Source organism: Vulpes lagopus, chromosome 3 (assembly GCF_018345385.1).
Source record: "Vulpes lagopus strain Blue_001 chromosome 3, ASM1834538v1, whole genome shotgun sequence".
NCBI classification, from domain to species: domain Eukaryota; kingdom Metazoa; phylum Chordata; class Mammalia; order Carnivora; family Canidae; genus Vulpes; species Vulpes lagopus.
In genome coordinates, this window is record NC_054826.1 from 54,645,864 (window position 1) to 54,660,236 (window position 14,373).

Consider the following 14,373-nt stretch of genomic DNA (forward strand, 5'->3'; position numbering starts at 1 on the left):
TTAGCTCACTGGGCGCCTCTTGTATTTAAAAGTTACGTGTTCAGGGGGAAGGAGATGAGATCACGGTCTCTGCGGGTCTGTGCTGGCTGCTCTGTGGGTGGTGGGTTCCCTGGCAGGATGGGGGATGGAGCTTTCCTATGGGGACTCACATTGAACCTGTGTCAGGGTCATCCCCGTAGGAAGGTGATCGTGTGGATGTAGCTATCATGCAACAACTAGGGCCGGTCCTGGCTCCTCTCTGAGCACTGTGGCTTCGCTCGACCCCGCGCTGCTGGAGTCCCGGCTGGGCAGAGAGAGGCCAGCGGGTGGAGAGGACACGGCCCGCTGTTGCGCTCTTTGCAAGGCAACAGGTAGTGAGTGTTCCCAGACAGTGCTTCTCCGCCCTGTGTGCGACCCGCGTCACCTTCTCTTGGGGCCGGGACTAAGAGGTGCAGTCGTGAGCCCATGGAGAGAGGTGGTTTTCTCTCTGGATGAAGCACACTGGAGACTGGCCATTGGCAGATCGGAACCCACTTCTCCGTTAAAGATATTGTGCATAAGAAAACCATCATTGGGAGGCCCCCGGGGGGCTCAGTCGGTTATGCATCTGACTCTTGGCTTTGGCTCGGGTCAGGACCTCACGGCTGTGGGGTGGAGCCCCAGTGGAGCTCTGTGCTCAGTGCGAAGTCCGCCTCAGATTCTCTCTGCCTCCCTCTCACTCGTGCAAGCTCTCAGTCTCTCTCTTTCTCAAATAAATAAAATCCTTAAGGGAAACCCAAAAAACGTTCTTTGATGCTTGGTGGGTGACACACAGCAGAAGGAAGTTTCTCCCAATGGAGTTTGCAAAAATTGCCCAGAAGTTTGTGCATGTGGTAAGCTTGCCACCCGGCACTTGAAAATCACCAGCCCTTCTTTAGCGAGCTGGGCATGAGGCATGGAAACCAGGGTTTGGGACAGAGATGGGCTGTATCTGCCTCCCGAGTGTCCGTTCCATCCCAGGACACTTTGGTAGTACCTCCTCGGGGCCACACATCCTGGGGAGGGGACTGTTGGAGTCTCCGGAGTGGCCTGGGTACCTGCGTAACTCCCCACAGCATCACATCCGGTCTAGGATCTTATGTCTAGGGAAGGAGGAAGGAAACATCCTGGGATGGGAGGGGGACCCTGTCACTCCCGGTGTGGCCAGACCCGAGAGGATCGCACTCCCAGGCAAGTCTCCCCGGCCGTCTCCCCTTGACGTCTCGTCCCTCTCCCACCCCACCCTCACCCCGCCCCACCGTCCCATCAGCTTCTCCAGTTCTTGCTGGCTTGTCTGTACTTTCTCCCCGAGGAGTGCGGGGCCCTTCCACGGCACACTAGTTAGGGTAGCCACAGCAGGGCAGGGTCAGGACTAGTTAGGGTCGTCAGGACTAGTTAGGGTAGCCATAGCAGGGCAGGGTCAGTACTAGTTAGGGTAGTTAGGACTAGTTAGCCATAGCAGGGCAGGGTCAGTACTAGTTAGAGTAGCCATAGTAGGGCAATGTCAGTACTAGTTAGAGCGTCCATAGCAGGGCAGGGTCAGTACTAGTTAGGGTAGCCATTGCAGGGCAGGGTCAGTACTACTTAGAGTAGCCATAGTAGGGCAGGGTCAGTACTAGTTAGAGTAGCTGCAGCAGGGCAGGGTTAGTACTAGTTAGAGTAGCTGCAGCAGGGCAGGGTTAGTACTAGTTAGTGTAGCTGCAGGGTCAGGACTAGTTAGGGCAGCCATTGCAGGGCAGGGTTAGTACTAGTTAGAGTAGCCGCAGAGTCAGGACTAGTTAGGGTAGCCGTCGCAGGGCAGTAACAAGCAATAGAAGCCGCAGCAGAAGAGCCACATCACCGGGTTCAAGTCCCTGGAACTGCAGCTACTAATGATGTATATAATCACGATTATTTATTTGTCACCTAGTTCCCAGCCTCCTGTCCTGTAACCTGGCAGGGTCGTGCCCGCCCCTTAGAGACGTGCGACCCTCGCACGCAGGGGCACACGGAAGGCGTCTAGAGAGGACGGAACTATTCACCATGTCACTACGGGAGGCGCTGCGGTGCGTTCAGCTTCTGCGGAGAGGCCGCCGCGGTTGCCTGGTCTTGCTGAGCACGCTGTCTGGGGACATCCCAGCCCCTCTCAGGGCTTCGTACCACTTACTGTCCCTGGCCCCCCGCGGGCTGCTCTGTCCAGGGAGGCTATGTCCTGAGACCACTTAGCCCCCGTTGCAGACCCCGCTCCTCACACACCCTCCCTGAGGACTGTGGGGGAGGATCTGTTAATAGTGCGGGTCTTCACACCACTTTAAGTGAAGTCTGTTTATGTATCGATACATAAAGCACTTTATTAAAGGAATCTCTGTCTGCATTTGCTGCCTCTGCCTGGAGCGGGTGTGGTGAGAGGGGACTGGGGATCACTTCCTCGTCCCGCCTCTCCACCCCCTCCACGCTGGGGCAGCTCCTCATTCATCTCATTTACAAGCCATTCTCTTCCAGCTTCCTCAGTAGCTATCACCGCGTCTTTATTTCTTAATGACACTAGAGAAGACAAACTAATTTCTACTAGCCTCTAGCTGTGAGATTTATCGAGAAGGCGCTAACATGTTTAGAACAACTAACTCAAGAAAAAATAAAACATTTGTGTCATGGATTATTAACTTCGTCTTGATGGAATTAATGAAAATCCTTTTGGAAATGGAGCTCTCAAGTCCATCTTTCAGTTCTTCCCGCAGACGGCTGCTCTTGGGACAATAACTCTGGGTTAGAAGCCTTCATGAGGGTCATCATGAATCGTCTCTCCCTTGGCTTCTCCACTGAGCTGGTCTCAGAAACTCCATCATCTTCTATTAGGCCTGTGGTCAGGGCTTTCTGTGCCCCAGAGCCAAGCCAGCAGTCTCACAGCAAATCAGTCTGGTTCCCACTTAGTACAAAGAAAGCCCCTTGGAGGAGAAAATACCTCGGTCGGTGAGTTCTCGTGGCTCCGAGCGCCGTGCTTGCCAGTGTGCTGTTGTTTATTTTCCCCTACAAAGTGCCGTCTCATTTGTTTGTCATTCTTGTTTTCCTGACAAGTGGGCCCAGGGCTTGTCTGACTCAGCCAGTAATGGAAGTGATACCCGGTGTCTGAGAACCTCGAGACTTGGCTGCGATTGTGCGGGCGGCCTTGCTCGGAGGAGCGTCTATAAGGCCCTCGGTCTTCAGACCCACATAGTCCGGTGACTCCGGGGCTGCCGGCCACGTAACAGACACGTGGTCACGCTGCCACCCCAGTTAGTCACACGGGCTCCCCAAGGGGGGCAGGCACATGATGTAAGTGGTGTCTTCTGGTCCCCACGGAGCCTGGTCCTTGAATTAAGCTGTGGGGCCCAAGGCCACATACTAGTATGAAATGCTCCCTCAGGTTGGGATTTCTCCTCTGTGCACTTAAAAGTGGTTGCACGGCTTGATAGATGTGACCACTCTTCCCTCGCTCCATCTATTAAAACATTTCAAACCTCCCCCTTCCCAGCTGTCCCTATTTCTTCAGGGCTTTCTGTATTATTCTCTGGCTACAAGTTGTTTGTCACCCTGCCAGGACAGTCCTTTTCTCTGGGCGACAGCCACCCCACGCCACAGTTACCTTGGGCTTCATGTCGCTTGCCCTGGTTTCCTTCTTTTTTTAAAAATTTTAACCTAAATGTTCCGATGGAACGTGCAGCCACTGTCAGTCCTGAGGCGCGACGGGAGCGGGGTCGTCGCTGCCTTCGTTGGAGCTGGTTGTGCCCTGGTCTCTGGCCGAGCCTAGCTGCCATGGTGGCCGCGCAGAGTTGGCGGCCGCAGAGCCCCAGGCATGCAGTGTGCACCTGCGCCCTGCCCACCATGCACACCGGCCCCTCACGGGACAAGCAGGCGGGCAGCAGTCCACCCAAAAGGCCTCGCCGGAGTGACCTCTCTGGCTGCGACAGCCGGGCGTCAGCGTGTCCTCCCAGGCGGACCCTCCGCCAGCTGCTTGTCTGACATTGCTGGATGACCAGAGCCATTGAGGACATGGTCGGAGGTCAGTCCCTTGGCTTGATGAGCGACAGAGGGAGGAGAAAGCAGGGCCCAAGACTTGCTGGGTGAAGATATTTCTCGGGTTTCTGCCTTTGGCGCGGGGCAGGTGGTGGCCGGGGGCCGAGGTGCAGTGGCCTGTGCGGGGGGACCGGCCTGCTCTGCGTAGCTGCCCCGAAGAGCCCCGAAGAGCCTGGCATGGCTCAGGGGCCGGGGGGCTTCTAGTCTGCATGGCCAGGTGCTGACCTTGCTTTCAGGGCCTCATGTAAGTATATGGCCCTGCGCCTGCCGGGCCTGCACCTCCCTCAGTGCTGACCCCGGGGGAAAGCAGCGCCTTCTTGGCTTCACTGGCAAATCCAAGGCTCAACGGTTCTCTTACATGGGGTCGGGGTCCTGGGGGCGGGGGGGCGGTCCTGGCCTGTGGTGGCACAAGCAGCCTGTGAGGTCCTCAGTCCCTTCTTGCTGTGGAATGTTCCCTGCCTGTCCCTCCCCTTGGGGCTCCAACCTCTCTTCCCTGGTGGCCTCCTTATCCAGCCTTGATTTTCTCTCTCTGAGCCTTGACTCCGACGTAGATTCTCCTTATTTTTTTCATGAATATCAACCTAACAGTTTTCCCGGTCGTCTTTGCTCCTGCTGACACAAGGTCTTTTCCTAAACAAAATATAGTTCCTGATGTTGCAGGGATTCTGGTGCTAACTCTGAAAGAAAAAAAAAAATCTGTTTTTGGTTTTTTTTTTCATCCTGGGTCCTCAGCTGGCTTTGTGCAACTGGTCTTTGGTGATCCAGCAGCCAGGAGGGCCTACTCGGGTTTCTCAAGAGCTTGTGAGCCCCAGTCAGGAGCTCCTGGCCAAGTTCTGTCCTCTACCTCCCAGAAGTGTGTCCTCACCTTTCCCATTTCCTTCTCAGGACCCACTTCCTGCATAGATTTTTGGCTTTGGAAAGGCAAGCCTTTCCAGGACCCCCACCCACCATCTCCCAGATACACATACCCCAGGTTCTGATTGGAGATGGACACTTCCCCATGGGACATGTCGGGCCAGAGCTCCTGCACCCTTTACCAGGGTGGCTTCTACCTACTGACAACCATATTCTAAGAAGAATCCTTTGTACAAATACCTTGCTGTATCTTTACCTTGCTGTTCTTCTTCTAAGAACGTATTTAAATCTATTCATCTGGCATTCATTAATTCCACAAACACTCATCATGCACTTATTATGTGCCAGTTCCTATGTTAGACATTTCACAGATGCTCTGTCTCTTAATTCTCACCAACTCTAAATAAATGGGGCAAGTTTCATCTCTATTCTGTGGCATGGGCTCCGTAGGAAAACTGGCCTGTGCCCCAAACCCGGAGGCCCAGGAGAGCAGGGGCAGAGAGTTCAGTGCCTCTGAGGCTTGGGGTGTGAGGCAAGAAGTGTTGGAGCTCAGTCAGAGAAGAGGGCAGCCGCCAGGGTTCTAAGGATAGGGTGTAGCCCCTGGAGATGTGACGGGGAGGGATGTACCTCCAAGGAGACAACTGTGTGCAGGGGGGAGGCAGGGGGAGGGCCTGAGGCTGGGAGACAAGGCAACCAGGGGTCACTGTCTCCCTAGGGAGAAATGAGGGCACCTGGACCCTGCTGTGGCTGTGGGAGGTGACCACAGAGAGAGGATAAAGGAAGCTTCCTTGCAAGGGAAACCCCTCAGTTGGGATGGGGGACAGGTGGCAGGTGGTGCAGTAGAGAACACGGTGCTCCCGCGGGGCTGGCCTGCAGCTGCCCCTGCCTGCCTCCCCTTGTCTCCTGCACTCCCGGGTGGTCTCACTGTTGGGTGGGCCATGCGGAAGGCTCCTGTGGGTGAGCCAGCCCTGCGGTGCAAACGTCAGACCTTTGACTGCAGTGGGCCAAGCCACCTCCCTTGCAGGAACCTGCATCAGGGCATGGCAAGGCCCCCGCTCTGGGCCCTCCTGTATTGGGACCTTTTATGGAACATCCTGGGGGTCGAGAAGTAGAAGTGGCCTTTCCCATAATGGGGAGCTCTGTAGCCTCTCAGCCCACGCAGCCCCGAAAGGCCTGGCTCAGGCTCTGGGGGCCCTGGCAGCTGTAACTTTGCTGCGGGGCCAGGGGAAAACCAGGGACATGTGTCCAGGTGAGCAGTTTTCAGGCCGAGCGGACATGCAAGGCTAAGGAGGATCCTTGCTCAGACTTCCTAGACACAAGCTGCAAAATCCTGATAGGACTCATGCTCAGACCCAGGGGCACCGGGGGAAGGGTGCACGGTGTTGGCAGGTACAAGTTCATTTCCCAGGGGGCCGAAGGCTTCTGTGTACCAGCCCCGTTCCGGGCTCAGAGAGAGGACACCCTGGAGGACCTCGCAGACCATCCACATTGGAGTCTGGAGCCGGTGTAGATCCTTTATCCCCACTTCCCATTTCTTCCTGTCTCTGCTTCCTCCAAAAATAAAGCAGCACTCAGAGGGCTTAGGACAGCGCTTGGCCACAGGACTACTGTCATTGCATTTCTTGGGGGGCTAGGTCAGGGCCACCCCTACTGCACTTCTCTGGGGGCATTGGTCATATTGGGTTTGATTGTCACCAAGATGAATCCAGAGCACTAAATGGCTTGTTCAGCATGACTCTGCAAGCGGGTTTAAGTGGAGATTCGGGTCACCGTTCAGGCAGCATTGACCAAGCACTCGCTAGGGGCACGCGCTGGGGGAAAGGGGGGCAGTGACAGGGCCAACCCGGGTTGGGCTGAAGCCCAAGCTCTTGCCCATCCTACCAGGCCACCCGGCTAAGCTGCACACATGGTAGAGCGAGCGTCGCTCTGTATGGCAGTGAGAGAGCCATCAGGTGCTCATCTCCAGGGTGGTGAACCTAGCTGGCTGGGCCCTGTTCCAGCTCTGACCCCACCAAGGACGGAGGCCACGGGCTCCAGCCTCGGGCCCCCACCTGGCTCTGGCTCTTGTCTGCCTCTGGCATCCCTGACCTGGCTCCAGGTCTTATGTGCCATGCCCTTGGCCTCAAACTTCAGTCTGTCTTCAGCTTCTCAGGTCTACTTTCACCTGAAATGCCTGTCCTTCCTTCCTTCCTTCCTTCCTTCCTTCCTTCCTTCCTTCCTTCCTTCCTTCCTTCCTTCCTTCCTTCCTTCCTTCCTTCCTTCCTTCCTTCCTTCCTTCCTCCTTTCTTCTTTTATTCTTTTGGCTTCTGTGGCAATGTCCCCAGGCCAGCCAGAGGGGATGAGGGTTTAAACAGTGACAGCACCTGCTCTGCTTGTCTGTCTTCTGTGAATGAGCTCTGTGCTGCACCTTCCCTGAGAAGCGAGGGAAAGAGGCAAGGGTTCCTTCAAACCAGGCCCCTTCTCCCTGCCCCTGTGGCCTGGAGCTCCACCTTGGGGCATGAGCCCCAAGAGCCTGGCAGCGAGTGGGTGTTCATGCAGGCAGGCGTCTTTCTCCTTCTAGATGGCGGCTCTTGGCTCAGGGGCTCATCATGACCCTGCCCTCAGGCTGGGTCTCCACCCACCTCCCCTGAGAAGAGGCCTGCCTTCCGCTTGTCAGGACTCAGATGGACCCCAAGCAGAGGCTGCCTTTCTACTATTCGCTCATGATCCTCTCCCCAAGGTCCTGTTTCTAATCTCCAGACAATCAGACTGACATGGCCTCGTACTGGGAGAAGGGACAGGAATGGGAGAAGGTGGAGCTCCAAGTGGGCATCAAGAGGACATTTTGAGTGGGCTGTAAATGAGCAGCAAGTTGTTCCTTCCTGAGTCAAAGTGGAGATGGCCAACCCCTTTTTCCTACTACTTTCTCTTTTTGGGGAACCAAGATCAGTGTGTACCCTTCTAGCAGAAGATCCATCCATCATCCATCCATCCATCCATCCATCCATCCATCCATCCCCTCATCCATCCATCCATCCATCCATCCATCCATCTCCCCATCTCCCCCTCCATCCATCCATCCATCCCTCCCATCCATCCATCCATCTATCCATCCATCCATCTCCCCCTCCATCCTTCTATCCATCTGCCCCTCGCCTCTCCCATCTACGTATCCCTTCATCCAACTATCCATTTGTCCTTCCATCCATCCACCATGCATCCATCCATCAAACATACGTTAAGCACCACTGTCTGCCTTGGTTGGTGCTGGATGCTGTGTTTAGAGATAGTAAGAAAAAAGTCATATACATACATATATATACATACCCACTTATATGTAAAAGTCATCTACAAGTTGTAGAGGAATATGCATACAGTCACACATATAAGATGCATACGCCTAAGTTCTATCTCTAACATACATACATATTTCTAGATCTATCTATCTGAAAAAGAGCATTTCTAAAGCCTTTGAACTGAAAGCTTATTTCTTTGACCTGAAATGTGCTCACCTTTCCCAGCAGACATACTTGTGGGAGGGCTGTGGGCTTCCTTTAGTCTTTCTGAGTCACATCCTGTTTTTGCCTCTTCATTGCCAGCCTCTCTGCATTCACACACTCGTTAAGTACCTTAATTCACTGTGAACACAAGTGCTGGAGGCAAACAGGGATATTCTGTTGGGTGTTGGTGGGGGCCTGAGCTGGGGTGGTGCCGTCCCAAGGGGTGTGCATGTGTGTGCGTGGGAGGTAATGTGGGTCAGAGGGTCCGGCTGGTTGAATAGCATCGGCTATGAGTGGGTGGCTGGGAGCCTGATGAATATCTCAAGAAGAGAAGTCTTCACATCATCAAGGACTCTCAGCTTCGAGTTATTCTTTTGGAAAAAATAAAATAGACCAAGCCAACTCTAAGTGGCCGACACTGTCCTGTAACAACATCTCCATTATGAGTTGGCATTCCAGAGGGGCGCTGGACGTGTCAGAAATAATTTCATGAGTGGTAGGAGCTCCTGGGCCGGCGGAAAGGAGGGCGACCTGCAGAGGGAGGGGGTTCATCCTTCTCAGCGAGGGAACGTGCCCTCAGGGCTCAAGGGGCAGGAGGCCCAGTTCTATCAGGGTGTTCCTGCAGGAGGGAGCCGGCTTCTCTCCACTGTCAGGTAAGCCTCTGTGTACCGCAGGCCCTGGAACGTGTCCCCAGGCACTGAAATGCCTGCCTCTTCTTGGCCCGAGGCCATGGTTGAGTCAGCAGTACTGAGGAGTCCCGGGCACACTCCTGCCACATCTGAAATGTTGCCTGTCCATCCTGCACCCACTGCTTACACAGGCCGTAGTGGCACACATCCCTGTGCCCGCTGTAAGGATGCGGGTTGAAGGTGGAGAAGACAGGGAATCTGCAGGCATGGCCAGGGCACAGGGCACCCACAGAACAAGTGGCCAGCTCTGCCCGATCTGCCGTGGCACACAAGGGTCCGTGTGAGCTGGGGGACAGTCATGATGTAGCACGTGCTCTTGATGTCGCACCCTGGCTCCCTCAGCGCACCGCTGAGGCCACTTGCAGAGGGCGGTCCGTGCTGCCCAAGCTCTTGTCTGGGGCTCTGCTTTGGGGGCACCCAGTCCAAGACACGTGAGGAGAGAAATTGCAGGTGCGGCACAGGGCACACAGGTCCCGGGGGTGTGAGGGCCATACCGGGGACTGGTGAGACGTGAGGCTGGGAGGCAGTAGGGGTTCTTCCTGCAGACCAAGGATCTTACTTGATTCTCCCGGGAGTCCTGTGAGGTTGACACATTCTCCTATTTATATCCAGTGATTTTGTTTTTCTGAAATATTTTTAGCAGACCCCTTGCTGCTTAGGTGTGCGGAGACTATCCCCTTGACCCACTTTGGCTGATGGTTGTTTGTGCAACAGTTACCCAGGATGGACCACACACCTGAACAGGGGTGGACGTTACCTCTTCTCCACCCGCTCCCCTCACTCCCCCCACCCAGTGTGCTCTGTGACATCCCCTTGGGCGAGAGGGGTAATGGGAAGGTAACACCCGAGAACAGGGCTGCCTTCCTTCCTACAGAGGGCTCTGGATGGGCCCTGAGAGGATGGGTGCTGGTGTTCAGGCTCATACGGATCAGGGTCTTGAATCCCCATTAGGAGGGAGAGTCAGACCTGCCTCATCCCTGGATACCAGTGCTAGGGCGGTATCCTCTCCTCACTGTTGTTCCAGTCTCTTCCTCACACTTGTGTTCTCAGGGGCTCTGTGAGCCATCTCTACTCACCCAGCAGCTAAGCAGGGGGGTAGTTCTCATATGTGCACAGTTGTGATTCCCAAATGTATCCCCTGGCTGGCAGCGATGCCACTGCAGAGCAGGCTGGATCTCCATCAGCACAAGTGACCAGCATCACTCAGGCCACCGAGGCCCATCTGGGGACCAGAGCAATCTTTCCAAGACACAGATCTGACTCCCAGGCACAGATCCATCCATGGCGTCCTCCTCTCTAAAGTCACCTATGTGGTTACTCCTTAGTGTGGCCCATGAGGCTCCCCTTGGCTGGATCCCTGATGCCTGGCTCCCCTCGATCCCACTGCCTCTTTCCTGTACCCATAGATGCAGACATTTGGCACTGTTTTCAGTCCCTCTCACCCAGGGCTTGGCCACTGTGGTCCTCGGGCTGAATCCAGATCATTGCCCATTTTTTTAAAAATCTAATTTTAACTAAATCTTTATTTTTTTCATAAAGATGTATTGGCACATCCTTTGTTTATGTATTGTCCATGGCTGTTTTCCTGCCCTAACAGCAGAGTTGAGCATTGAGAAAGAGACGTTAGGGTCCATAGAGCCTAAGGTCTTTCATATCTGGTCCTTTATAGGCAGTGCGGCTGGACCCTGCCCTACCTGACTCTGCTCCTTTGTACTTTCATGTCTTTGCATAATGTGACCTCCCCGTAATGCTCCCCATCCTTTATCCTACTAATCCTTCCAGACCAAGCTTTCTGTCCTTCCATCCCCGTCAACCACTCCCGTCCTGTGTCCCCTGAGCAGGATTTCACCTTCTAACCTTGCACCTATCTCAACCATGATGCTGACCATGCTGGTTCTCCTACTGAGGTATAGACCCGCCTCTCACTCTAGTTCCTGAAGCAGGCCTAGTTCTTCCTACTTAGGACTCCATCACCTGGTCAGGTTTTTAAGCAAAGTTGGAGGATTGTGGTGTAGGTACTGGACACCACTTGTTGGTGCTGGCACCCTGGATCACCAAAGCCCTCTGCTAGTTTCTCCTCATATCTGAAAATACATCAATGGAAAGGGTTTCACTGCCTTTGTGTTTGCAGATCTCCAACCTCTACCTGTATGACAGTGTCCTGATGTTGGCCAACGCCTTCCACCGGAAGCTGGAGGACCGCAAGTGGCACAGCATGGCCAGCCTGAATTGTATACGCAAGTCCACCAAGCCATGGAATGGAGGACGGTCCATGCTTGACACAATCAAAAAGGTGTGTGTGAGGGAACACCTGCTGGGCTAAGGCTGAAGACAGGCCTTCCATTGCATATGCACACACACATTGAGCGGGTGGTCTGAAGCTGAGTTCTCTGTGTGGTTACCCCGCACGCCTGTCCTAGGCCTCTCTCCATGCCGCTCTTCCTTTTCCAGCATTGAGGGCTGGTGGGCTGGGCTTCATGGATATGCATCATCATCATCATCATCATCATCATCATCATTATTATCATCTCTGTTTTTCTACAAGGAGATTGGACTTTAGAGAGGTTAAGTAACCCGCCCAAGGTCACAAGTAAGCAAACAATGGAGACAGCTGCCCAGCTCACAGGTGCCACTGTTCCTAAGAGAGGCTGTCTCAGTCAGCAGTGCATGTGCTCATCGCCCAGACCTTAGCTTGTGTGAGCATTTGTGTGTGTGTGAGCATTTGTGTGTGTGCACATGCATTCATTTATGGCGTGTGGCCCACACTGAGATGTGACAACAAGTTGGAAGGCTGGGTTTGGAGAGCATTAGGCAATCCATAGAAGACTTGTTAGAGTGGATTGGCTTTCAGAGGCTTCAGAAGAGCATTTAGGGGAGTCTATGGTGCTGAGGGCCGTGGTCACGGTCACGATAAATCGTGCGTGGTGTCGTTAGCAGCAAACATATTCTGGTGTTGGTTGAATCTGCTGCAGCCGGGGCCGGAGCTGGGCCCCTCCTTCGCCAGTTCGGGCTCCGGGACTCTCCCAGCTTGCAGTCTGTGGGAGACCGAGGCTGGATGACACCCCCACCCTAGGCCTGAGGAGAGAAGGGGCTCCCCACAGGCTCCCTATGCCACCTGCTCGCAGGGGGCCCACTGAGTGGCCAGAGAGGGGCAGGACTTCCACACCCACCACATCCCATCTGGGCCAGACACCGTGCTTTGTACACATTTCACACCTTAACCCTTGCAGGCTCTGTGGCATGGACCTGCTCTAATTAACCCCAGGCTGGAGGTGACAGGCAACGGCTTGCCCCAGGTGGCACAGGTGGCGGGGCCAGGACTGGAGCTGGTGTGGGCCTCCGGTGCGCACGTTTGCTGCCCTGTAGCTTAGCACCCTGTGACCTCCCTCTTGGCTCTGGCCAAGGGCGCCCCTGGAGCAGATCGCAAGGGAAGACCATATGCTCCGGGGAGGTGGACACGAAGCCATCGTTCTTTGATCTCGTGGCTAGCGTGGTATGTGGCACAGCGCAGGCGCACTAATCATACTGCCCACGGGAGTGCCAAGGGCAAGCCTTAGGAATCTCCCCTGTGAGCAGAGGTCTGGGCGGCGGGGAGCCTACCCGGGGCTTCAGGACTGCGAGGAGCCCCAGCCTCATCACAGCCTGTCCACTGCTTCCTCAGGACCTCGACTGTCCTCTTCTTGGCCATCCCTCCTTCCTCTTCTTTGTCGTCGGGATTCCATCCCTCACCTCATCCATATTTTCCTCAATGGGTTTTTCTTCTCTCCTGCAGGGCCACATCACTGGTCTCACGGGCGTGATGGAGTTCCGGGAGGACAGCTCAAATCCCTACGTCCAGTTTGAAATCCTGGGCACAACCTACAGTGAGACCTTTGGCAAAGACATGCGGAAGGTGAGTCTCTGCGTGCCCGCCTGCCTCTCCTCCGGCGGTGGTGCCCCCAAGTGGGCTCCGAGCGGGCACTAACCAGCACACTGCGTCCCCTCCCCATGATGCTGCCGTGCACACTGGTGTTACGGGGCACGGTGTGGAGAGGGCACAGGCGGTTCTGCTAACGCTGTCTCAGTACAGTGGGGCCCTGGCACCACCCAGTCCTGCTGCTTGGCCCGGGGCAGCCAGCCAGTGGCCGAGGCCGAGGCCGGAAGGTGGAACACGTTTTCCCAGAGTGGCTGAAATGCGTCCTACCACAGGGCCAGGTGTCACGGTGGCTGAGGCAGGAGTCTGGGCTTGCAGCCAGCGTCTCCCAGATCTAAGACTGAGACAAAACCACCAGTGAGACAATGGCCATGAGGAGAATGAGAAGCAGGGGGCAGTGGAGCCCAGTGGAGGGAGAAGGGAGAGGCAGACACGCTGCTATGTAGCTTAGGGTGGGATCAGGCTGTCTTATTTGGTGCTAATGCAAGTGGCAGGCCTGGGATCTCGTTGCCTCTTCCCCTCTCTCCCTGCTGAAGGAGCAAAGACGAGGGCGTGGGGGGAGGCAGCCCTCGCCCGGAGGTGGAACCCCCAAGGTTAAGGGGAGGCTTGTGAAGTCAGGGATCTAATGAGTACGGGGACAGAGAGGTCGCTGCAGCAAGCAGGGGTTGGAACAGCTGTCCTAGAACCCCAGATGTGGCTCCTGTGAGCCAGCACGGAGCCAATGTGGGCTGGCAGGCCTGGCCACCCCCTGGCTCATGCGCACTCCTAGAGTGGACCACATGGAAGGCCCGCGTGTTTGTTGGGTCCTTACTTGCTGGTATACGCTCAGGCGCAGGCTCATGCAACCACACGCACGGAGAGCCTGGCTGGCTGGGGTCCACGTGCAAGGTGGGAACTAGGGAGCTCTGGCCCATCTTCGAACGGAAGGTGAGGTCACAGGACGGTCGTGTAAATCATGGCAGGTCGAATAACTGGTTGTGATGCAGCAGTGATGCTTTGGCACTCAGAGGTTTATTTGTGGCATCGTAAAGCATGTTGGCCACGACGGTGTGATACCCCGGGGGTGCCAAGGTGAGATGTGTGATGTTGGGGGCGTCAGGGATGACGCGTGGTATCTGTCAGGGACACCCAGGGGTGTGGGGCTTGGTGTGGGTTGTTCAGGACGGCAACAGAAATGGGCTTGTGTTGGGACTCCCAGCCTGGTAAGGAGCAATCGGAGTCAGGGGGCCTCTGAGTACCCCCATACAAGGGGCTTGCAGAGCGTAGCTACCTGCTGAGGTGGCTGTTGCCTTTGCACTTGCCTCCATCCCGCAGGGGTCCCCCCAACCCCGGGCCCTGCCAGCTGGCTCCCTTGCCGCCTCCACAGCAGCGTCCCACCGTCATGGGGGGTTGGCCTTGGGGGTGCCTG

The 14,373-nt window shown here is 55.5% G+C and overlaps 1 protein-coding gene across 3 annotated transcripts in view; it reads left to right on the forward strand.

Annotated features, from left to right (window-relative positions):
* The window catches only part of GRID1 (glutamate ionotropic receptor delta type subunit 1), a 638,733-nt gene that overhangs the window by 422,473 nt on the left and 201,887 nt on the right, over nt 1-14,373 (forward strand). For all 3 annotated transcript variants that reach the window (XM_041750337.1, XM_041750339.1, XM_041750338.1), the window contains exons 7-8: nt 11,184-11,345; nt 12,825-12,944. In XM_041750337.1, the coding sequence (XP_041606271.1) occupies nt 11,184-11,345; nt 12,825-12,944 (282 nt within the window). The remainder of the gene's footprint in view (nt 1-11,183; nt 11,346-12,824; nt 12,945-14,373) is intronic.